The sequence below is a fragment of the Oncorhynchus keta genome, chromosome 12 (genome assembly GCF_023373465.1).
Source record: "Oncorhynchus keta strain PuntledgeMale-10-30-2019 chromosome 12, Oket_V2, whole genome shotgun sequence".
Lineage (NCBI taxonomy): Eukaryota > Metazoa > Chordata > Actinopteri > Salmoniformes > Salmonidae > Oncorhynchus > Oncorhynchus keta.
In genome coordinates, this window is record NC_068432.1 from 45,653,339 (window position 1) to 45,678,290 (window position 24,952).

General features: G+C 42.9%; 2 protein-coding genes across 3 annotated transcripts in view; one reads left to right on the plus strand and one right to left on the minus strand.

Moving 5' to 3' along the window:
- The window catches only part of LOC118391560 (endoplasmic reticulum metallopeptidase 1-like), a 55,602-nt gene extending 39,741 nt beyond the window's left edge, over positions 1-15,861 (minus strand). The window contains exons 1-2 of the mRNA XM_035783058.2: positions 15,268-15,861; positions 13,346-13,650 (exon numbers count right to left, since the gene is read on the minus strand). Coding sequence (XP_035638951.1) covers positions 13,346-13,650; positions 15,268-15,542 — 580 coding nt within the window. The 5' untranslated portion in view covers positions 15,543-15,861. The remainder of the gene's footprint in view (positions 1-13,345; positions 13,651-15,267) is intronic.
- Positions 5,207-24,916, plus strand: LOC118391562 (melanoma antigen recognized by T-cells 1-like). Of its 2 annotated transcripts, none has more exons than XM_052458465.1 (6): positions 5,207-5,514; positions 20,855-21,691; positions 22,208-22,323; positions 22,520-22,616; positions 23,073-23,174; positions 24,215-24,916. In XM_052458465.1, the coding sequence occupies exons 3-6, from the start codon at positions 22,259-22,261 to the stop codon at positions 24,281-24,283; spliced, it is 333 nt and encodes a 110-aa protein (XP_052314425.1). In that variant the 5' UTR covers positions 5,207-5,514; positions 20,855-21,691; positions 22,208-22,258; the 3' UTR covers positions 24,284-24,916. The 2 variants fall into 2 exon arrangements, with proteins under 2 accessions (XP_052314425.1, XP_052314426.1); XM_052458466.1 differs by having other exon boundaries at positions 22,233-22,323.
- The last annotated feature ends 36 nt before the right edge of the window (positions 24,917-24,952 follow it).

Sequence of the window (24,952 nt, forward strand, 5' to 3'; positions counted from 1 at the left end):
GATCTACAGTACCCTAACCATCAGACAAGCTACACAATGTGATCTACAGTACCCTAACCATCAGACAAGCTACACAATGTGATCTACAGTTCCCTAACCATCAGACAAGCTACACAATGTGATCTACAGTACCCTAACCATCAGACAAGCTACACAATGTGATCTACAGTTCCCTAACCATCAGACAAGCTACACAATGTGATCTACAGTACCCCATAACCATCAGACAAGCAACACAATGTGATCTACAGTTCCCTAACCATCAGACAAGCTAACCATCAGACAAGCAACACAATGTGATCTACAGTACCCTAACCATCAGACAAGCTACACAATGTGACCTACAGTACCCTAACCATCAGACAAGCTACACAATGTGATCTACAGTTCCCTAACCATCAGACAAGCTACACAATGTGATCTACAGTTCCCTAACCATCAGACAAGCTACACAATGTGATCTACAGTACCCTAACCATCAGACAAGCTACACAATGTGATCTACAGTACCCTAACCATCAGACAAGCTACACAATGTGATCTACAGTACCCTAACCATCAGACAAGCTACACAATGTGATCTACAGTACCCTAACCATCAGACAAGCTACACAATGTGATCTACAGTTCCCTAACCATCAGACAAGCTACACAATGTGATCTACAGTACCCTAACCATCAGACAAGCAACACAATGTGATCTACAGTTCCCTAAACATCAGACAAGCTACACAATGTGATCTACAGTTCCCTAACCATCAGACAAGCTACACAATGTGATCAACAGTACCCTGACCATCAGACAAGCTACACAATGTGATCAACAGTACCCTAACCATCAGACAAGCTACACAATGTGATCAACAGTACCCTAACCATCAGACAAGCTACACAATGTGATCTACAGTACCCTAACCATCAGACAAGCTACACAATGTGATCTACAGTACCCTAACCATCAGACAAGCTACACAATGTGATCTACAGTACCCTAACCATCAGACAAGCTACACAATGTGATCAACAGTACCCTAACCATCAGACAAGCTACACAATGTGATCAACAGTTCCCTAACCATCAGACAAGCAACACAATGTGATCTACAGTACCCTAACCATCAGACAAGCTACACAATGTGATCTACAGTACCCTAACCATCAGACAAGCTACACAATGTGATCAACAGTTCCCTAACCATCAGACAAGCAACACAATGTGATCTACAGTACCCTAACCATCAGACAAGCTACACAATGTGATCTACAGTACCCTAACCATCAGACAAGCTACACAATGTGATCAACAGTACCCTAACCATCAGACAAGCTACACAATGTGATCAACAGTACCCTAACCATCAGACAAGCAACACAATGTGATCTACAGTACCCTAACCATCAGACAAGCAACACAATGTGATCTACAGTACCCTAACCATCAGACAAGCTACACAATGTGATCTACAGTACCCTAACCATCAGACAAGCTACACAATGTGATCAACAGTACCCTAACCATCAGACAAGCAACACAATGTGATCTACAGTACCCTAACCATCAGACAAGCTACACAATGTGATCTACAGTACCCTAACCATCAGACAAGCAACACAATGTGATCTACAGTACCCTAACCATCAGACAAGCTACACAATGTGATCTACAGTTCCCTAACCATCAGACAAGCTACACAATGTGATCTACAGTACCCTAACCATCAGACAAGCTACACAATGTGATCTACAGTACCCTAACCATCAGACAAGCTACACAATGTGATCTACAGTACCCTAACCATCAGACAAGCTACACAATGTGATCTACAGTTCCCTAACCATCAGACAAGCTACACAATGTGATCTACAGTACCCTAACCATCAGACAAGCTACACAATGTGATCTACAGTACCCTAACCATCAGACAAGCTACACAATGTGATCTACAGTACCCTAACCATCAGACAAGCTTTTTTTTTTAAACCTGGATAACACTCGCCAGCCCAGCTTCCCTGCCCATCCACCGCTGCCCCTGGACACTGATCTCTTGGCTACATAGCTGACGCACGCTGGACTGTCCATTAATCACGGTACTCCATTCTGCTTGTTTGTTTTATCTGTCGACCCAGTTGCCTAGTCAACGCCATTTTACCTGCTGTTTGTTGTGCTAGCTGATTAGCCTCGCCTACTGTTTTTAGCTAGCTTTCCCAATTCAACACCTGTGATTACTGTATGCCTCGCTGTATGTCTCTCCCAAATGTCAATATGCCTTGTATACTGTTGTTCAGGTTAGTTATCATTGTTTTAGTTCACAATGGAGCCCCTAGATCCACTCTGCATACCCCTGTTACCTCCTTTGTCCCACCCCCCCACACATGCGGTGACCTCACCCATTACAACCAGCATGTCCAGAGATACAACCTCTCTCATCATCACCCAGTGCCTGGGCTTACCTCCGCTGTACCCGCACCCCACCATACCCCTGTCTGCGCATTATGCCCTGAATATATTCTACCATGCCCAGAAACCTGCTCCTCTTATCCTCTGCCCCCAACGCTCTAGGCGACCAGTTTTGATAGCCTTTAGCCGCACCCTCATACTACTCCTTCTCTGTTCCGCGGGTGATGTGGAGGTAAACCCAGGCCCTGCATGTCCCCAGGTACCCTCATTTGTTGACTTCTGTGATCGAAAAAGTCTTGGTTTTATGCATGTCAACATCAGAAGCCTCCTCCCTAAGTTTGTTTTACTCACTGCTTTAGCACACTCTGCTAACCCTGATGTCCTTGCCGTGTCTGAATCCTGGCTCAGGAAGGCCACCAAAAATTCAGAGATTTCCATACCCAACTATAACATCTTCCGTCAAGATAGAACTGCCAAAGGGGCGGAGTCGCAGTCTACTGCAGAGATAGCCTGCAAAGTAATGTCATACTTTCCAGGTCCATACCCAAACAGTTTGAACTACTAATTTTGAAAATTACTCTCTCCAGAAACAAGTCTCTCACTGTTGCCGCCTGCTACCGACCCCCGTCAGCTCCCAGCTGTGCCCTGGACACCATTTGTGAATTGATCGCCCCCATCTAGCTTCAGAGTTTGTCCTGTTAGGTGACCTAAACTGGGATATGCTTAACACCCCGGCAGTCCTACAATCTAAGCTAGATGCCCTCAATCTCACGCAAATCATCAAGGAACCCACCAGGTACAACCCTAACTCTGTAAACAAGGGCACCCTCATAGACGTCATCCTGACCAACTGGCCCTCCAAATATACCTCCGCTGTCTTCAACCAGGATCTCAGCGATCACTGCCTCATCGCCTGTATCCGCCACGGAGCCGCAGTCAAACGACCACCCTCATCACTGTCAAACGCTCCCTAAAACACTTCTGTGAGCAGGCCTTTCTAATCGACCTGGCCCGTGTATCCTGGAAGGACATTGACCTCATCCCGTCAGTTGAGGATGCCTGGTCATTCTTTAAAAGTAACTTCCTCACCATTTTGGATAAGCATGCTCCGTTCAAAAATGCAGAACCAAGAACAGATACAGCCCTTGGTTCACCCCAGACCTGACTGCCCTCGACCAGCACAAAAACATCCTGTGGCGGACTGCAATAGCATCGAATAGCCCCGTGATATGCAACTGTTCAGGAAGTCAGGAACCAATACACGCAGTCAGTCAGGAAAGCTAAGGCCAGCTTCTTCAGGCAAAAGTTTGCATCCTGTAGCTCCAACTCCAAAAAGTTCTGGGACACTGTGAAGTCCATGGAGAACAAGAGCACCTCCTCCCAGCTGCCCACTGCACTGAGGCTAGAAACACGGTCTCCACCGATAAATCCATGATTATCGAAAACTTCAATAAGCACTTCTCAACGGCTGGCCATGCCTTCCGCCTGGCTACTCCAACCTCGGCCAACAGCTCCGCCCCCCGTAGTTCCTCACCCAAGCCTCTCCAGGTTCTCCTTTACCCAAATCCAGATAGCAGATGTTCTGAAAGAGCTGCAAAACCTGGACCCGTACAAATCAGCTGGGCTTGACAATCTGTACCCGCTATTTCTGAAACTATCTGCCGCCATTGTCGCAACCCTATCACCAGCCTGTTCAACCTCTCTTTCATATCGTCTGAGATCCCCAAGGATTGAAAGCTGCCGCAGTCATCCCCCTCTTCAAAGGAGGAGACACCCTGGACCCAAACTGCTATAGACCTATATCCATCCTGCCCTGCCTATCTAAGGTCTTCGAAAGCCAAGTCAACAAACAGGTCACTGACCATCTCGAATCCCACCGTACCTTCTCCGCTGTGCAATCTGGTTTCCGAGCCGGTCACGGGTGCACCTCAGCCACACTCAAGGTACTAAATGATATCATAACCGCCATCGATAAAAGACAGTACTGTGCAGCCGTCTTCATCGACCTCGCCAAGGCTTTCGACTCTGTCAATCACCAAATTCTTATCGGCAGACTCAACAGCCTCGGTTTTTCGGATGACTGCCTTGCCTGGTTCACCAATTACTTTGCAGACAGAGTTCAGTGTGTCAAATCAGAGGGCATGCTGTCCGGTCCTCTGGCAGTCTCTATGGGGGTGCCACAGGGTTCAATTCTCGGGCCGACTCTTTCTCTGTATATATCAATGATGTTGCTCTTGCTGCGGGCGATTCCCTGATCCACCTCTACGCAGACGACACCATTCTATATACTTTCGGCCCGTCATTGGACACTGTGCTATCAAACCTCCAAACGAGCTTCAATGCCATACAGCACTCCTTCCGTGGCCTCCAACTGCTCTTAAACGCGAGTAAAACCAAATGCATGCTTTTCAACCGATCGCTGCCTGCACCCGCATGCCCGACTAGCATCACCACCCTGGATGGTTCCAACCTTGAATATGTGGACATCTATAAGTACCTAGGTGTCTGGCTAGACTGCAAACTCTCCTTCCAGACTCACATCAAACATCTCCAATCAAAAATCAAATCCAGAGTCGGCTTTCTATTCCGCAACAAAGCCTCCTTCACTCACGCTGCCAAGCTTACCCTAGTAAAACTGACTATCCTACCGATCCTCGACTTCGGCGATGTCATCTACAAAATGGCTTCCAACACTCTACTCAGCAAACTGGATGCAGTCTATCACAGTGCCATCCGTTTTGTCACTAAAGCACCTTATACCACCCACCACTGCGACTTGTATGCTCTAGTCGGCTGGCCCTAACTACATATTCGTCGCCAGACCCACTGGCTCCAGGTCATTTACAAGTCCATGCTAGGTAAAGCTCCGCCTTATCTCAGTTCACTGGTCACGATGGCAACACCCATCCGTAGCACGCGCTCCAGCAGGTGTATCTCACTGATCATCCCTAAAGCCAACACCTCATTTGGCCGCCTTTCGTTCCAGTACTCTGCTGCCTGTGACTGGAACGAATTGCAAAAATCGCTGAAGTTGGAGACTTTTATCTCCCTCACCAACTTCAAACATCAGCTATCCGAGCAGCTAACCGATCGCTGCAGCTGTACATAGTCTATAGGTAAATAGCTCACCCTTTTTCACCTGCCTCATTCCCATACTGTTTTCATACTGTTTTTATTTATTTACTTTTCTGCTCTTTTGCACACCAATATCACCAATATCTCTACCTGTACATGCCCATCTGATCATTTATCACTCCAGTGTTAATCTGCAAAATTGTATTATTCGCCTACCTCCTCATGCCTTTTGCACACATTGTATATAGATTGCCCATTTTTTTCTACTGTGTTATTGACTTGCTAATTGTTTACTCCATGTGTAACTCTGTTGTCTGTTCACACTGCTATGCTTTATCTTGGCCAGGTCGCAGTTGCAAATGAGAACTTGTTCTCAACTAGCCTACCTGGTTAAATAAAGGTGAAATAAAAAAATAAAAAATAAACAATGTGATCTACAGTTCCCTAACCATCAGACAAGCTACACAATGTGATCTACAGTTCCCTAACCATCAGACAAGCTACACAATGTGATCTACAGTACCCTAACCATCAGACAAGCTACACAATGTGATCTACAGTACCCTAACCATCAGACAAGCTACACAATGTGATCTACAGTACCCTAACCATCAGACAAGCTACACAATGTGATCAACAGTACACTAACCATCAGACAAGCAACACAATGTGATCTACAGTTCCCTAACCATCAGACAAGCAACACAATGTGATCTACAGTTCCCTAACCATCAGACAAGCAACACAATGTGATCTACAGTTCCCTAACCATCAGACAAGCAACACAATGTGATCTACAGTACCCTAACCATCAGACAAGCAACACAATGTGATCTACAGTACCCTAACCATCAGACAAGCAACACAATGTGATCTACAGTACCCTAACCATCAGACAAGCAACACAATGTGATCTACAGTTCCCTAACCATCAGACAAGCAACACAATGTGATCTACAGTTCCCTAACCATCAGACAAGCAACACAATGTGATCTACAGTTCCCTAACCATCAGACAAGCAACACAATGTGATCTACAGTTCCCTAACCATCAGGCAAGCAACACAATGTGATCTACAGTTCCCTAACCATCAGACAAGCAACACAATGTGATCTACAGTACCCTAACCATCAGACAAGCAACACAATGTGATCTACAGTTCCCTAACCATCAGACAAGCAACACAATGTGATCTACAGTTCCCTAACCATCAGACAAGCAACACAATGTGATCTACAGTTCCCTAACCATCAGACAAGCAACACAATGTGATCTACAGTACCCTAACCATCAGACAAGCTACACAATGTGATCAACAGTACCCTAACCATCAGACAAGCTACACAATGTGATCAACAGTACCCTAACCATCAGACAAGCAACACAATGTGATCAACAGTTCCCTAACCATCAGACAAGCAACACAATGTGATCTACAGTACCCTAACCATCAGACAAGCAACACAATGTGATCAACAGTACCCTAACCATCAGACAAGCAACACAATGTGATATACAGTACCCTAACCATCAGACAAGCTACACAATGTGATCTACAGTTCCCTAACCATCAGACAAGCTACACAATGTGATCAACAGTTCCCTAACCATCAGACAAGCAACACAATGTGATCTACAGTACCCTAACCATCAGACAAGTTACACAATGTGATCAACAGTACCCTAACCATCAGACAAGCTACACAATGTGATCAACAGTACCCTAACCATCAGACAAGCAACACAATGTGATCAACAGTTCCCTAACCATCAGACAAGCAACACAATGTGATCTACAGTACCCTAACCATCAGACAAGCAACACAATGTGATCAACAGTACCCTAACCATCAGACAAGCAACACAATGTGATCTACAGTACCCTAACCATCAGACAAGCTACACAATGTGATCAACAGTTCCCTAACCATCAGACAAGCAACACAATGTGATCTACAGTACCCTAACCATCAGACAAGCTACACAATGTGATCAACAGTTCCCTAACCATCAGACAAGCTACACAATGTGATCAACAGTTCCCTAACCATCAGACAAGCTACACAATGTGATCAACAGTACCCTAACCATCAGACAAGCAACACAATGTGATCTACAGTACCCTAACCATCAGACAAGCAACACAATGTGATCTACAGTACCCTAACCATCAGACAAGCTACACAATGTGATCAACAGTTCCCTAACCATCAGACAAGCTACACAATGTGATCAACAGTACCCTAACCATCAGACAAGCTACACAATGTGATCAACAGTAACCATCCTAACCATCAACCATCAGACAAGCAACACAGTGTGATCTACAGTTCCCTAACCATCAGACAAGCTACACAATGTGATCAACAGTTCCCTAACCATCAGACAAGCTACACAATGTGATCAACAGTTCCCTAACCATCAGACAAGCAACACAATGTGATCTACAGTACCCTAACCATCAGACAAGCTACACAATGTGATCAACAGTTCCCTAACCATCAGACAAGCTACACAATGTGATCAACAGTTCCCTAACCATCAGACAAGCTACACAATGTGATCAACAGTACCCTAACCATCAGACAAGCAACACAATGTGATCTACAGTTCCCTACAGTACCCTAACCATCAGACAAGCAACACAATGTGATCTACAGTACCCTAACCATCAGACAAGCTACACAATGTGATCAACAGTTCCCTAACCATCAGACAAGCTACACAATGTGATCAACAGTACCCTAACCATCAGACAAGCTACACAATGTGATCAACAGTACCCTAACCATCAGACAAGCAACACAATGTGATCAACAGTTCCCTAACCATCAGACAAGCTACACAATGTGATCAACAGTACCCTAACCATCAGACAAGCAACACAATGTGATCAACAGTTCCCTAACCATCAGACAAGCAACACAATGTGATAAACAGTTCCCTAACCATCAGACAAGCAACACAATGTGATAAACAGTTCCCTAACCATCAGACAAGCAACACAATGTGATAAACAGTTCCCTAACCATCAGACAAGCTACACAATGTGATCAACAGTTCCCTAAACATCAGACAAGCTACACAATGTGATCAACAGTTCCCTAACCACTTTAAGTCTACTTAGGCTTTTAGAACTACTGACAATCTACTGCCTCCTTCAGCCCCGTGTCCCTATACTACTGGGTAAAATGCCCCTCTCATGCCAGGCTGGTTCAGTGGTTGGAGCTGTTGACTCAGGAGCACATATTACCCGGCAGGGTGCAGCAGTGCCGGTCTAGTCACTAACTCTCTCTCTGTCTCCTACTGTTCTACTCTAAATCTATCCCCGTCTTAGAACATTAAAAAACACAAAAGGAGGGTGATATTTCACTAGACACATCAAAAGGAGGATGGAATTCCACTTTCTGCCCCACTAGGCCAGCCCCATTCCACCACTATCAGTAGGAAATCTCTCCACGGTTAACTGTGGCTGTTGTGTTAGCCACTGTCTCATCCTGCAGTGCAATATCCGGTATGCTATTGTTGTTGACTGTCCGGTATGCTATTGTTGTTGACTGTCCGGTATGCTATTGTTGTTGACTGTCCGGTATGCTATTGTTGTTGACTGTCCGGTATGCTATTGTTGTTGACTGTCCGGTATGCTATTGTTGTTGACTGTCCGGTATGCTATTGTTGTTGACTGTCCGGTATGCTATTGTTGTTGACTGTCCGGTATGCTATTGTTGTTGACTGTCCGGTATGCTATTGTTGTTGACTGTCCGGTATGCTATTGTTGTTGACTGTCCGGTATGCTATTGTTGTTGACTGTCCGGTATGCTATTGTTGTTGACTGTCCGGTATGCCATTGTTGTTGACTGTCCGGTATGCTATTGTTGTTGACTGTCCGGTATGCTATTGTTGTTGACTGTCTGGTATGCTATTGTTGTTGACTGTCCGGTATGCTATTGTTGTTGACTGTCCGGTATGCTATTGTTGTTGACTGTCCGGTATGCTATTGTTGTTGACTGTCCGGTATGCTATTGTTGTTGACTGTCTGGTATGCTATTGTTGTTGACTGTCTGGTATGCTATTGTTGTTGACTGTCTGGTATGCTATTGTTGTTGACTGTCTGGTATGCTATTGTTGTTGACTGTCCGGTATTCTAAACTCAGCAAAAAAAAAAGAAACGTCCCTTTTTCAGGACTCTGTCTTTCAAAGATAATTCATACAAATCCAAATAACTTCACAGATCTTCATTGTAAAGGGTTTAAACACTGTTTCCTATGCTTGTTCAATGAACCATAAAGAATTCATGAACATGCACCTGTGGAACGGTCGTTAAGACACTAACAGCTTACAGATGGTAGGCAATTAAGGTCACAGTTATGAAAACTTAGGGCACTAAAGAGGCCTTTCTACTGACTCTGAAAAACACCAAAAGAAAGATACCCAGGTTCCCTGAACATCTGTGTGAACGTGCCTCAGGCATGCTGCAAGGAGGCATGAGAACTGCAGATGCGGCCAGGGCAATAAATTGCAATGTCCGTAATGTGAGACGCCGAAGACAGCGCTACAGGGAGACGGGATGGACAGCTGATCGTCCTCGCAGTGGCAGACCACGTGTAACAGCACCTGCACAGAATCGGTACATCCAAACATCACATCTGCGGGACAGGTACAGGATGGCAACAACTGCCCTAATTACACCAGGAACGTACAATCCCTCCATCAGTGCTCAGTCCGCAATAGGCTGAGAGAGGCTGAACTGAGGGCTTGTAGGCCTGTTGTAAGGCAGGTCCTCACCAGACATCACCGGCCACAACATTGCCTATGGGCACAAACCCACAATCGCTGGACCAGACAGGACTGGCAAAAAGTGCTCTTTACTGACTCTTCACTCTTTTGTCTCACCAGGGGTGATGGTCGGATTTGCGTTTATCGTCGAGGGAAAGAGTGTTACACCGAGGCCTGTACTCTGGAGCGGGATTGATTTGGAGTTGGAGGGTCCTTCATGGTCTGGGGGTGATGTGTCACAGCATTATCGGACTGAGCTTGTTGTCATTGCAGGCAATCTCAACGTTGTGCGCTACAGGGAAGACATCCTCCTCCCTCATGTGGTACCCTTCCTGCAGGCTCATCCTGACATGACCCTCCAGCATGACAATGCCACCAGCCATACTGCTCGTTCTGTGTGTGATTTCCTGCAAGACAGGAAAGTCAGTGTTCTGCCATGTCCATGAGGAGGAGATGCACTGCAGTACTTAATGCAGCTGGTGGCCACACCAGATACTGACCTTTACTTTGGATTTTGACCCTCCCTTTACCCCCCCTTTGTTCAGGGACACATTATTCCATTTGTTAGTCACATGTCTATGGAACTTGTTCTGTTTATGTCTCAGTTGTTGAATCTTGTTATATTCATACAAATATTTACACGTTAAGTTTGCTGAAAATAAACGCAGTTGACAGTGAGAGGACGTTTCTTTTTTTACTGAGTTTATATAGGAAAGAAAAACATTGGAGGAAAAGCCAAAACAAGAAGTCGAGACCTGCCTAGAGATTTCCTGTCGAGCAGGTTCTCTTTCTTATGAAGGTAGAAACAACACGAGGAGTACTAACCAGTCCAATGTGTTTTACTGAAACACCCAACAACTACAGCAGCTAATCAGGGACTGAGGCGGATGATATTTATTGTAGGTCTAGGAACGCTATCGACTTGGAGCTTAGGCTATACTCAGTATGTGAATATTTATACTCAATGATATGCGATATATAGGCTGCTGAAGTATATCTTCAAATAACTCACATTGACACATTGTGTATGTAAGAAGGGGGGGGCGAAAGGGAGAGAGGGACAGTAAAAAGACAGAATAAGAGAGAGAGTAAGAGGGAGAGTAAAAGACAGAATAAGAGGGAGAGTAAAATACAGAATAAGAGGGAGAGTAAAACAGAATAAGAGAGAGAGTAAGACAGAATAAGAGAGAGAGTAAGACAGAATAAGAGAGAGAGTAAGAGGGAGAGTAAAAGACAGAATAAGAGGGAGAGTAAAAGACAGAAAAAGAGGGAGAGTAAGAGGGAGAGTAAAAGACAGAATAAGAGGGAGAGGAGAGTAAGACAGAATAAGAGAGAGAGTAAGAGGGAGAGTAAAATACAGAATAAGAGAGAGAATAAGAGGGAGAGTAAAAGACAGAATAAGAGGGAGAGACAGAAAGAGAATCGTATAATCCAGCCCTGCGTAGTGGACAGGCCAGTCAGGCCGTGCCACAACTAATGTTGTCAAAAAACAGTAGTCTTGTTATCCTCAGAAATGTGTGTGTGTGTGTGTGCATGTAATATGTGTAGTGTGTTATATCAACAGCATATGTCTATGTGAGTGCGCGGGCTCGTGTGTGTGTGTGTCTGTGTCTGTGTGTTAAACAGAGCCAACAGGTGACCGTTGCTTCCTCCCTGTTCACACACACTTCCCCATTGGGCCTTGCTTGATAACAGAGAACAACCATCACGTGGGACAATGCATGTGCTAATTCTTTCTTCTGTTTTTTTTTCCACAATGTGCATGTTTTGAATTCCTGAATCCAGCTTCCTCTGTCTGAGAGTATGTGGCAGCCAGGGAGGAAGGAAACATGCCAATGCCTGGGTTGTGTTTATTTTCTTGCTCCCCATCCAATGTATTTAACAATCTCTTCTGGTATCAATTTCCTAGTTTAAAGGTACAAAACTTCATGTCCATACTTTAGAGAACATTAATTTCTCTTCAGGGGTTATGGGGAATGAATTATAGTTGGAGAACTGTATGTAGGCTTAATCTGATATTCAGTCTGAAACTATTCTTGGTTTGCACCATGTTGGACTGTAAGTCGTAGCCTGTTTTGTCCTCTCTGTTTTCAGGGATATAATGGTGTAATTACATTTAATGGAGGGTAAAGGCGTCAGCATGCTTCCATTCAGCTGGCGCATAGCCGTAATCCCTTAAAAGACTGTCACTTGAAAAACGAGAAAAAAAAGCGGCAATGGTACTATTTGTCCAATTTGAGACACCATAGCCTCTATACACTTCTTCAAAAGTCAGAATGAATCTAAGATAACTCAAGCAATCTTTCATTAACTTTGACGTTTTTGCCAGAAGAGATCTTAGGTCACGCAATTTTAATATCTAAGATGTTTGGTGCAGTATTTCGCAATGAAAAAAATGTGCATGAAAATGAGTCATCACCTCGTTGAATGACAGAAAATAGTTTATTGAAGAACCCCTACTGTTGACCAATCACCGACTAAGGGGCGTAGACTTCACCTCTGAAATTCGTCTTGCCTCAAGAAGAAACGTTGAGTGGCCAAACAGCCAGAAATAAAATCTCACCGAAGTCCAAAAGGTTGTCATAATATATATGCAAACTCTACTGAGCTGTTTAGGCTGGGACGACTATACATATATAGTGAACATGTTTTTTTTTTTTTTTAAATATGATGATTTTGCGTTCATGTTACTGTATGAACTAATAGGACCTCCCCACCCAACTGTGGTTGAACTACAGTACACCACCACTACTACTGTTGCTTACTGTCTTGACCAAAATAACAAACATCTCTGTCAGAATCAGTCATACACTCAACCATTTGTGCCTTACATAACATGTATTTTAGCTATTCTCTTCAGTAATGTAACTGTAACTAACAACACTACTCACACAGACATGATTGTATCCACTAAATGAAATGTAAGGGAAGCAGACCCAGGCCTGGTCATCGCTAGAGATTGTATTCGGCCTGTTGTGTGTGAAAACCATGGTTGTGTTATCATGGTTTTTTGTGTGTGTGTGTGTGTGTGTCGGGAGTGGTGAATAATAAACCCTAAGATATAATAAAGACTAATTGGTTGTGTTGTATTGTACCAGGACTGTTGGCCACAGAGTCAAAGTGGCAGTTGGCCAGCATGAGGTGCTGAGCCCCAGCCTTGGGCTCCAGGCGGACAGCGATGTTGCTGACCCGGTCGTAGTAGGAGGTGAACCCTCCCAGGAAGTCGATGCTGAAGGAGCCTGTGGGTCGCTGGACGTCCACAGTGACAGAGTGGGGTCCTGAGGCGCTGTCGGCCTTGATGTGCTCAATCTGCTCTAGCAGGAAGTTAACCGTTAAGATCTCATTCTCCGGGCTGCCCGTGGGACGGGGACCGACGCTGGTGATACGCTCCAGGTGCTTCCTGGCAGAAAGGGAAAGGCATGCAGGGAGTGAGTCAGCAAATCAGGTGAGACATGTTAAGTAAAGGCCTACTACATCTGCAGTTTCTATCAAGTTTCATTTAAATCATTTTGAATAAGTTGTTTTAATAAGTATGAACAGTTTCTAGAGTTGTGCTTTGCTTTCAGCAAGCATAGCTAATAACTTCCAAATGTAGGCTAGGCCTAATATTATCATCCCTTTGACCTGACATATACTACGTTTTGTTGTGTATAATAATATTAGAAAAGTTAAAACATTGCGAGGCATCATGGCAATGTTTTAAAGTGGGATATGACTTCTGTCATCCCGTACCGTTTGCCTAGTCATATCAGTACTGTAAATAACCTACTGTAGAGCCTGTTTATTTGTTTTCTTAGAGACAAAGCCTTTCCTGTTTCTTTGGTTTGCAAAAATTCTGGCAGCTACAATAAGATCCACACCAATAAGGCTGTAGGTCATTTGACACTCCACAGGGTCTATGTGGTAGTTTACATTGAGGTAGCCTATGTAGACACTCACCCCCACCCCTTCCCTATTCTGCTACCAAATCTGTTTGAGCTGCCATGCCAATGCATATGGTCATTGTCAAGGAGCCAAACAGTTTTGTCACCACAGGAGTTGGCAATACAGCACAAACAGATCTGGGACCAGACTACCACTTCCCTTACGCCACTAAAAACAGGAAGAAGTCCCCATAGACTGTATGGCTGTGGATAGGTCAACTCGACTGTAAAATCCAAATGACTCCAGATGATTACCTTACCTGTAGCCTATGTCTGACAGGTTTGCCCTCAGATTATGTAGGTGTCACATTATTTGACACTTTCATAAGGCTAATGTACATTGTCCCCACCCCTTCAATTCCCTTCCTCCACTAAAGAGAGGAGGAAGTCTACATGGACTGTATGGGTGTGGCTAGGTCTAGGTAGACTGTAGTGTCCTTAATGACTCCAGGTGGTTTCCATTCCTGTATGTTAGCTTTAGGGTTGCCCTCAGATTATATCACCTACTGTATGTGTCCCATCTAACACATTCATCAGGTTCTCTCTAACTTGTAGTGTCATAAAGCAGGATTTTATCAAATAAGCATCCAACTGCTCTCTGATTAACTGAAAAGCAGCCTTGTATATGTTTATTACGGGACTATAGGAAATAAAATAAGTAGTTCATTTAGAAAATGGTGTTATGCTACAATTATTCAAATGTAGAGGATAACTGGTCTATTTGTGTCTGATATTTCTTCACTATTGACAGACAATGTCAGCGCCACAAACTGTCAAGAAACAATGGAGAAGGGTGACTTTATATTTCCCCCGCCACTCCCTCCTATGAACCGACCGTTAGCTACACCCTAGCGACACCTGACATGGGTTACCGACAACGAGTACCAGTGGCTTGTAGCGTAGCTAGGTGGAACCAACTCGGAGATAAACAACTAGAGGAAAGGTTATCTCACACATTGGTGTCGTTAACGCCGTACTGCAAACTGGAAGCGATCGCAATGGAAGAAGTAACGTTAGAATCTCTGATATTAGCCTATACATGCGTTGAGAATATAGCTATCTACAATTCAATTGACAACAGTATCAAGATTTACCTTGCCCTGATAGCATTGAACTCGCCAGTAGACTTTCCAATGACTAGCTGCTGTAATGATAAATGAACGACTCCCCACAGCACCAGAATAAATACAGTCACCAGTGCCACTCCGACGCCTTCGTGTAGCAGGTACAAGCTCACTTCAGGCTTCTTTTTCACTTCACTACAGCCGTTGATTCCACATTGATCCTGAGAGTCATTCTTGTTTTCCGATACATTGTTTTGCGTCCCGTATAAGGATTTTATTCTCCTAATAGTGGTGTCCTTCTCCATCTTTGCCACTGGTACACATATATATAAACGTCCAATACACCAGCAACCGTCGCTTCTGGAACACCGGACAGATCACGAAGAGGGACAAACTTCTCTCACTACAAGCAGAGGGGAAAGGCGAAGCGAGAGAGATAACTGGGGCCAAAATCTGTCATCTCCAGCAGTTGGCGCTTTTTCGCTCGCCCTAACGAGTTTTGCATGGAGCTCAATGAGTGTCGAATATGGTTAACAAAACATTTTATAACTTATTTGCTCGAATATAAGTTACTAATGATTTGATTGTCATGAGTGCACTGATATAAGTAGGACACGTTACACCCCGGCTACGTTGAGAAAAACCACTGGGTGCGTTTGTAAATTGCCTCCAGTGTGCTCTGGGTCGTTCCTAAATTCAGAGAGTATATACAAGGCTACCCATAAACCCTAGCGGTCAAACAGGGAAATGGTTCCAATCGTTTTTCCACCATTTATTTTTTCCATAGGGAATAAGAAACACTTTAAAAAGTGTTTTGTGTAGGTTTACCCTGGCGTGATGTTTTGATAACCGCCTAAATCTCTCTTGGACAAGGTGAATTTTATCAATATATGTATTTACTCTCAGATTTGAAAATGTAAATTAGTATCAATGTAGACATCCTGCAAGACTACAAATCCCTGCAAGTCATCTCTAGCTGACACCTTTGCTAACAGGTATTGTGTCAATTTAGAACTTGCACAAGACAGTTCACAGAATTGTAAATGTATTTATTTTTTGCCAATTTATTCATTACGAAATTTAGCTAACATTAGATAGTTAATCCAGAGATTCTTACCGATTTGGCAGTCTAGTCCAGATCACCATGAATGGCATGTGTAATTCTTTATGAATTGCCACATTAGCAGCTAATTGCCACATTAGCAGCTAATTAGCATTTCATATTGGGGGGTTAAATATAGGCTAATATATAGGTCACCTTGTCCTAGAGAGATTTACACAATTATCAAAACATCACGCCAGGGTAAGCCAACATAAAAAAACAGCACTTATTTTAAGATTCTAAAATTCACTATGGGAAAAATTAATGATAGAAAAACGATTGGAACCATTTCCTTCTTTGACTGCTAGGTTTTATTGGTATTATGACTCATACTGTGGTACTCTATACACTCGTATCCACCGTGGACCAGTTCACATATAAAACATTGTCCATTCAGTCTGCAAAGGCGTCGATTTCCTCCTTAACTTGATTTAATAGTGAGTAAAAAAAAGAAAAAATCTCGCCAATAAATTAAGAAATCGAGTTAAGGAGGAATATTGAATTAAGGAGGAAATCGACGGCTTTGCTGCCTAAGTGGAGAATGATTGTTTTATGTGCGAATTGGTCCATGAGGGATATGTGTGTAAAGCCGGCTGCATACATTCCCTTCGGACGGTAAAATGAAACGACTCAATATCGCCATCTGCCGGCCTTTGGGATAGGTTGAAATGTTTAAACTTTCCTAATTTCTTCTTCTTTTTTTTATTAAACTTGTTGTGCTCATTGCAATGGTTTACTATTTAATTTCACTAATATACAGGAAACTACCAAAATAAAGGAAACACCAATATAACTCGTCTTAATAGGCTGTTGGGCCACCACAAGCCACCAGAACAGCTTCAATGCTCCTTGGCCCTAGATTCAACAAGTGTCTGGAAAACTATTGGAGGGATCTGACACTATTCTTCCATGAAAAATTCCATAATTGAGTGTTTTGTTGATGGTGGTGGAAAACACTTTCTCGGGCGCTGCTCCAGAATCTCCCATACGCCTTCAATTGGGTGGAGATCTGATGACTGAGACACACACACACCCTTTAAACCCGCAATGCTCCTTTGCAACCCCTCTTTCAAAGTCATTGAGATCTCTTCTAGCCATGGTAGCCAAAATAATAGGCAACTGGGCATTTTTATACACGACCTTAAACTTATTTTAATTGCTAAATTAACTCAGGAACCACACCTGTGTGGAAGTACCTGTATTCACTGTACTTTGTATCCCTCATTTAGTGTTTCCTTTATTTTGTCAGTTACCTGTAGTGTTCCAGTATGTGAACTGCCTGTGAAGCAGAAGGTAGTGATATTGTGCACCCTACAGACCATTTCTTGATACTGCGTGATCCTCTACAGTACTGATCAAAACAGGCAACAAATGGCAATTATATTATTACACTATTCAGAGCATCATACTGCATTTCCACCACAATACAATTAAACATGTTATCTTATTCACAGGAATTGTCATTTATACTCACTGCTTTAGCACACTCTGCCAACCCAGATGTCTTAGCCGTGTCTGAATCCTGGCTGAGGAAAACCATCAAAAACTCTGAAATCTCCATTGCTAACTATAACGTTTTCCGCCAAGATAGAACTGCCATAGGGGGTGGTGTTGCAATCTACTGCAAAGATAGCCTGCAGAGTTCTGTCTTACTATCCAGATCTGTACCCAAACAATTTGAGCTTCTACTTCTAAAAATTCACCTTTCCAGAAACAAGTCTCTCACTGTTGCCGCTTGCTATAGACCTCCCTCTGCCCCTAGCAGTGCCCTCGATACTATATGTGAACTGATTGCCCCCCATCTATCTTCTGAGCTCGTGCTACTAGGTGATCTAAACTGGGACATGCTTAACACCCCGGCCATCCTACAAACTAAGCTTGATGCCCTCAATCTCACACAAATTATCAATGAACCTACCAGGTACAACCCCAAATCAGTAAACACGGGCACCCTCATAGATGTCATCCTAACTAATTCGCCCTCCAAATACACCTCTGATGTTTTCAATCAAGATCTCAGCGATCACTGCCTCATTGCCTGCATCCGTAATGGGTCTGCGACCAAACGACCACCCCTAATCACTGTCAAACGCTCCCAGAAACACTTCTGCGAGCAGGCCTTTCTAATCGACCTGGCCGGGGTATCCTGGAATGACATTGACCTCATCCCGTCAGTAGATGATGCCTGGCTATTCTTTAAAAGTGCCTTCCTCATCATAAGCATGCCCCTCTAAAAAAATGTAGAACTAGGAATAGATATAGTCCTTGGTTCACGCCAGACCTGTCTGCCCTTGCATTAGCATCGAATAGCCCCCGTGATATGCAACTTTTCAGGTAAGTTAGGAACAAATATACACAGGCAGTTAGAAAAGCTAAGGCAAGCTTTTTCAAACATAAATTTGCATCCTGTAGTACTAACTCAATAAGGTTCTGGGACACTGTAAAGTCCATGGAGAATAAGAGCACCCCCTCCCAGCTGCCCACTGCTCTGAGGCTAGGAAACATTGTCACCACCGATAAATCCACTATAATTGAGAATTTCTCTACGGCTGGCCATGCTTTCCACATGGCTACCCCACCCCGGTCAACTGCCCGGCACCCTCCACAGCACCCTCCACAGCACCATTTCTCCTTTACCCAAATCCAGATAGCCGATGTTCTGAAAGAGCTGCAAAATCTGGACCCCTACAAATCAGCCGGGCTAGACAATCTGAACCCTCTCGTTCTAAAATTATCTGGCGAAATTGTTGCAACCCCTATTACTAGCCTGTTCAACCCCTCTTTCGTGCGGTCTGAGATTCCCAAAGATTGGAAAGCTGCCGCGGTCATCCCCCTCTTCAAAGGGGGTGACACTCTAGACCCAAACTGCTACAGACCTATATCTATCCTACCCTGTCTTTCTAAGGTCTTCGAAAGCCAAGTTAACAAACAGATTACTGACCATTTCGAATCCCACCATACCTTCTCCGCTATGCAATCTGGTTTCAGAGCTGGTCATGGGTGCACCTCAGCCACGCTCAAGGTTCTAAACAACATCATAACCGCCATTGATAAGAGACATTACTGTGCAGCCGTATTCATCGACCTGGCCAAGGCTTTTGACTCTGTCAATCACAACATTCTTATTGGCAGACTCGACAGCCTTGGTTTCTCAAATGATTGCCTCGCCTGGTTTACCAACTACTTCTCTGATAGAGTTCAGTGTGTCAAATCGGAGGGCCTGTTGTCTGGACCTCTGACAGTCTCTATGGGTGTGCCACAGGGTTCAATTCTCGGGCCGACTCTCTTTTCTGTATACATCAATGATGTTGCTCTTGCTGCTGGTGATTCTCTGATCCACCTCTACGCAGACGACACCATTCTGTATACTTCTGGCCCCTCCTTGGACACTGTGTTAACTAACCTCCAGACGAACTTCAATGCCATACAATTCTCCTTCCGTGGCCTCCAACTGCTCTTAAACGCAAGTAAAACTAAATGCATGATTTTCAATCGATCGCTGCCCGCACCTGCTTGCCCTTCCAGCATCACTACTCTGGACGGCTCTGACTTAGAATACGTGGACAACTACAAATACCTGGGTGTCTGGTTAGACTGTAAACTCTCCTTCCAGACTCACATTAAGCATCTCCAATCCAAAGTTAAATCTAGAATCGGCTTCCTATATCGCAACAAAGCATCCTTCACTCATGCTGCCAAACATACCCTCGTAAAACTGACCATCCTACCGATCCTCGACTTCGGTGATGTCATCTATAAAATAGCCTCCAACACTCTACTCAAGAAACTCGATGCAGTCTATCACAGTGCCATCCGTTTTGTCACCAAAGCCCCATACACTACCCACCATTGCGACCAGTACGCTCTCGTTGGTTGGCCCTCGCTTCATACTCGTCGCCAAACCCACTGGCTACAGGTTATCTACAAGTCTCTGCTAGGTAAAGCCCCGCCTTATCTCAGCTCACTGGTCACCATCGCAGCACCCACTCGTAGCACACGCACCAGCAGGTATATCTCACTGGTCACCCCCAAAGCCAATTCCTCCTTTGGTCGTCTTTCCTTCCAGTTCTCTGCTGCCCATGACTGGAATGAATTGCAAAAATCTCTGAAGCTGGAGACTCACATCTCCCTCACTAGCTTTAAGCACAAACTGTCAGAGCAGTTTACAGATCACTGCATCTGTAAACAGCCCATCTATCTACCTACCTTAACCCCATACTGGTATTTATTTATTTTGCTCCTTTGCACCCCAGTATCTCTACCTGCACATTCATTTTCTGCCGATCTACCATTCAAGTGTTTAATTGCTATATTGTAATTACTTCGCCACCATGGTCTATTTATTTCCTTAACTTACCTCATTTGCACTCACTGTATATAGACTTTTTGTTTTCTTTTGTTCTACTGTATTATGTAGAATTATGTATGTATGTATTATGTATTATGTTTTGTTTATTCCATGTGTAACTCTTGTGTTGTTGTATGTGTCGAATTACTACGCTTTATCTTGGCCAGGTCGCAGTTGCAAATGAGAACTTGTTCTCAACTAGCCTACCTGGTTAAATAAAGATGTTCTCAACTAGCTTACCTGGTTAAATAAAGGTGAAATTAAAATAAATAAAAATAATGACAAAGCAATGAGGAGACAACACATGGAGAAGAAAACCTACTTTGTGTTAAATATGGATCTCTTTTTGTGCTCTCTTTTATTTATGAAGCATATTTTGATAATAATCCAAATAATATTTCGTACTATGAAATGATTATGATATTGACCAATAAAATATAACATTCATTTCCAGAAATACAATATTATCATTGGGCTAACCAGGACATGGTGAGTGTACAGGCTAATGTTCAAGAGACTATCAGTTGTGTGTAATGAACGTTAGCCTATTACATAGTTATTATTATGAACTGAAGTGAATGTACTCTAAACGAATTATATGAAATATTAGCATCCTTTATATTAGCCTACTTGAATAGGTGTTTATCATTAATATGGATAATGAGGTCTCCTGAGTCCCAGTCAGACAGAAAGAATTAGCAGACAAAGCTTCACGAGTCCATAATAGTTAGATGTGTTCTGGCTCTAGGGCTGGGAGGGTTAGTAGTTAGAATTGTGTTCTGCAGAGGTTTCACGCTAATTAGTCCAGTTCAATGGCTTTAAGCATGAGCGGTTGAACTCGTGACGGTCATAAGAATTATTTTCCTCCCCTCATAGTTCTAACCCTTTCTCAAGTCAGAGATTTAAGTTTTTAAAAAGTGAGACTGAGAACTTTGGGAAACAGTGTTGCGAAGCAATTTAGAAGGATCGGACCCTTTCACAATCTACGTAACTATCCACTTTAGGTAAGACGGTGTTTATTTTTTTTAATTTTTTTTAAATGCAGACCAAACACTGACAGCCTTGATGCACAGGTCCTTCAGTTATTCTATTCAACTATATCATTTTTTTTAAAATTATGACATTTTCTAAATGATCAATTGTCTCTGGATTTACAGAGCCTATAGCATATATTATGCTTGATGGACTAAAATATTTATCACAATTCAAATCAATATAGTTGTATTAATTGCATTGCTACAAAACAAATAACACTATAACAACCTGGTCTGAGTGGAAAGTACAATGTTTCTCCATGACACTATTTTTGTTTGTTTCAGATTTTACAGTATATGCATAGGCCTACAAAAATCACATAAATGATCTCATCTGATGTGTTAAAAATTGCTATGAAATGGAGTGTGAAATACATGTGCACATTTCAGGGACAAAATGCTGAATCTACCAGTCTCAAAGTTGACCAATTCTTTCACATTATGTCATTGATATTGCTATTAACATGTAATAACCATATCCTGTAGTTTATAGCCCAACGGTATTCCTCAGGTGTAGTCACTGGATGGTTCAAAGAGATGCCTCGCGGTGACTTCAATGTTTATTTTGCAAGCAGAGGAGGACCCCATGTCAGGACCGAAGAGTTAGTGGATTTTTTATTTATTACGATGACAATATGACTATTAACTCTATTTAAGGGCAGGCCTGATAGAAATTCTGAACTTTATTAGATTTTTTTCAAGCTTTTGTTTTTTGTTATGCAGCATCTCAATCTTAATTGATCATTTGGTGAAGAAAGTATTATTCATTTAGTGTTTTCTTCTCTTTGTGTGCCACAGGGCAGCAGGCATAGCTCTGTTGGTCTTCATACTTGCAGCCCTTCTCATCCTCGGATGCTGGTATTTTAGGAGGAGATGTGGGTACAAAATGATTCGGGTAAGATTAGTCCAGCACTTGCATGGCCAAGGGTGCATATTTCAATAGTCTTAATAAATGGCTTCCTCTCTACTTTCCTTAATCTGTGGTGATCTGAAGAGAATAGGCTTAGGCTTTCACCTGGATAGTTATTTCCGAAGATTCTATGTCTATGATTCTCCTCAGTTAAGATAAAGGAGGATACAAAGAGGGATAGCTGCATTGATGTACATCAACTTGGCAATGGGTTTAGGGGAGCTCCCACGACACTGGTTCCTTTAGATCTGACAACTCAGAAGAAGAAAAGTGTATGCATGGGTTGCTTTCCCAGTGAACATAAGTAAAAATACGTATTTTGAATGTCTTTTCAACCAAAAAGACAATGTTTTCATGTAATTTGCTCATAGGTTTTCGACGGGGCTTATACTTCCTGTTCCCCTGTTGTTTTCTTTTCCTCTCGTGTTTTTCTCCCCACAGAGCCCAAGATCAGGGTCCCTGCCAAGATTCAGTGGAGGACAGTTCAACGAGGGAGGAGCCACAGCAGAAAACAAGATGGGCCTCAGTGACCTCCGACCTTTGGTAAAACACTGGATGTACTGGGGGGGGGGAAGTAACGGTGGTCAGGGCCCGCATTAATAAAGCATCTCAGAGTAAGACTGCGGCTCTAGGATCAGTTTTTGCCTAGTAGATCATACTGAATAAGATTACATGGACAGAGGGGCCCTGATCCTAGATCAGCACTCATCTAAGGCGCTTTATGAATATGGGCCCAGAGCTCTCTTTTTTCAGAGTATTTGATACGTTTTATTGAATGAAGGTGTTTTTGTGAGGTTTAAATCTCTATACAAACTTAAAGAGAAGTGAGGAGAGAATTTGTTTATGCCAAAGTAGTGGTGGAACCGATCCCATGATGCAGACATGGGCAGTTATACACTGGAAAGCAATGGTGTGACCAACCCCAGGCCATAATCGTTCTCTTGTCATAGGATACTGCATTCCTCTGACTATACAGACAACAACACAACCATGAAGGAAGGACCTATTGTTCAACTCTCCATTACTCTTCTGAGAAGGAAAGGGCAACAAAGCTAAAGGTCATGTGAGCTGCCTGATGCAATATGACTGGTGGTGGTTCAGTCTGAGATTATGTCACCGGACCAGTCAGCAGGGGATTATGATCCGGAATTCATAGGGGTGTTAGGAAGAGGATGTTTGGTTCAGAGTGGTGGGGGAGGGGTGGTGTGTGTGATATTCTAGTGGAAAAGGTTAACCTTTCTTTGTTCAGAGGAAAACATTTAGACTTGAGGGCGTTTTCCACGACTGAGACGCACCAAGCTGGACTGAGCTGTCCGATGCATCCATCATAGTTGCTGAATTCCGAAAAGGACGATGTGAAAAGAAAATATTCAGAGACTGCAGTTGAAAACGAGCCAACTGGCTAAAAGTAATGTTGACTACTGTGCACTGTACCTGTAAAACTAAATGTCATAACGAAAGCGAGCTCAGTTTGGTTAGGCCCGGCAGAATAGTGTGAAAATGGAAATAGTATTTCAATCATCAAAGAGTGGCTTATCCTGCTTGTTTTCTAAATGGTGTGTGTTTGACTTGATGTGTTTCAGGTTCCCAAAGCCCCTCCTGCATATGAGACGATATCATCAGGACCCCTACCTCCTCCCTACTCCCCCTAATAACAACAGTCCTCTGTGGATAACCAAAAAGATGAAAACTATGAACTTAATGTGTTGTCTTATTTAAACTCTATATCAATGAAGAAAAAGCTTTTGATGAAAATATTATTAGCAGTCTATATTTACAATTACACAATTTACCATATTTTACACCTTTTTTTTTAATGTGTTTCTCCAAAACTTGTTTTGTGTGTTATGTGTTCCTCAAGGTTATATTTCTGAAGGTTGCTCAGCAAACAAGACCCTTCTATCAATACTTGAATAACAGTATATTAATCGATTACAACAAAGTCGTACTTAGGAAATTGCTTGTTCATTTAAGATAACCAACGTAAAAAAAAAAAGTATGTCTGCAATTGAGAATCCATAGTAATTTAAAGACAATAACTTGGGCTTGATCGTTGTTATTTCAACATGTACTTATGAAGGGATTTCAAAAGGATGGAATGGTTATCCCCTATAAAATCCTGCACACACATTTCAATAAAAATATAAAGTTTACCAAGGGTCTAATTCAGATTAACACCACAAAACCCTCTCTGTAGGACAGTTACACCAGTTATTTCCAAGCAGAAATGTCCAGTTATGCAATGAAAATGTACCAACTAAATACTTAGAAAAATCTATATGGTAGGGAAAAAATTATATATATATATATATATATATATA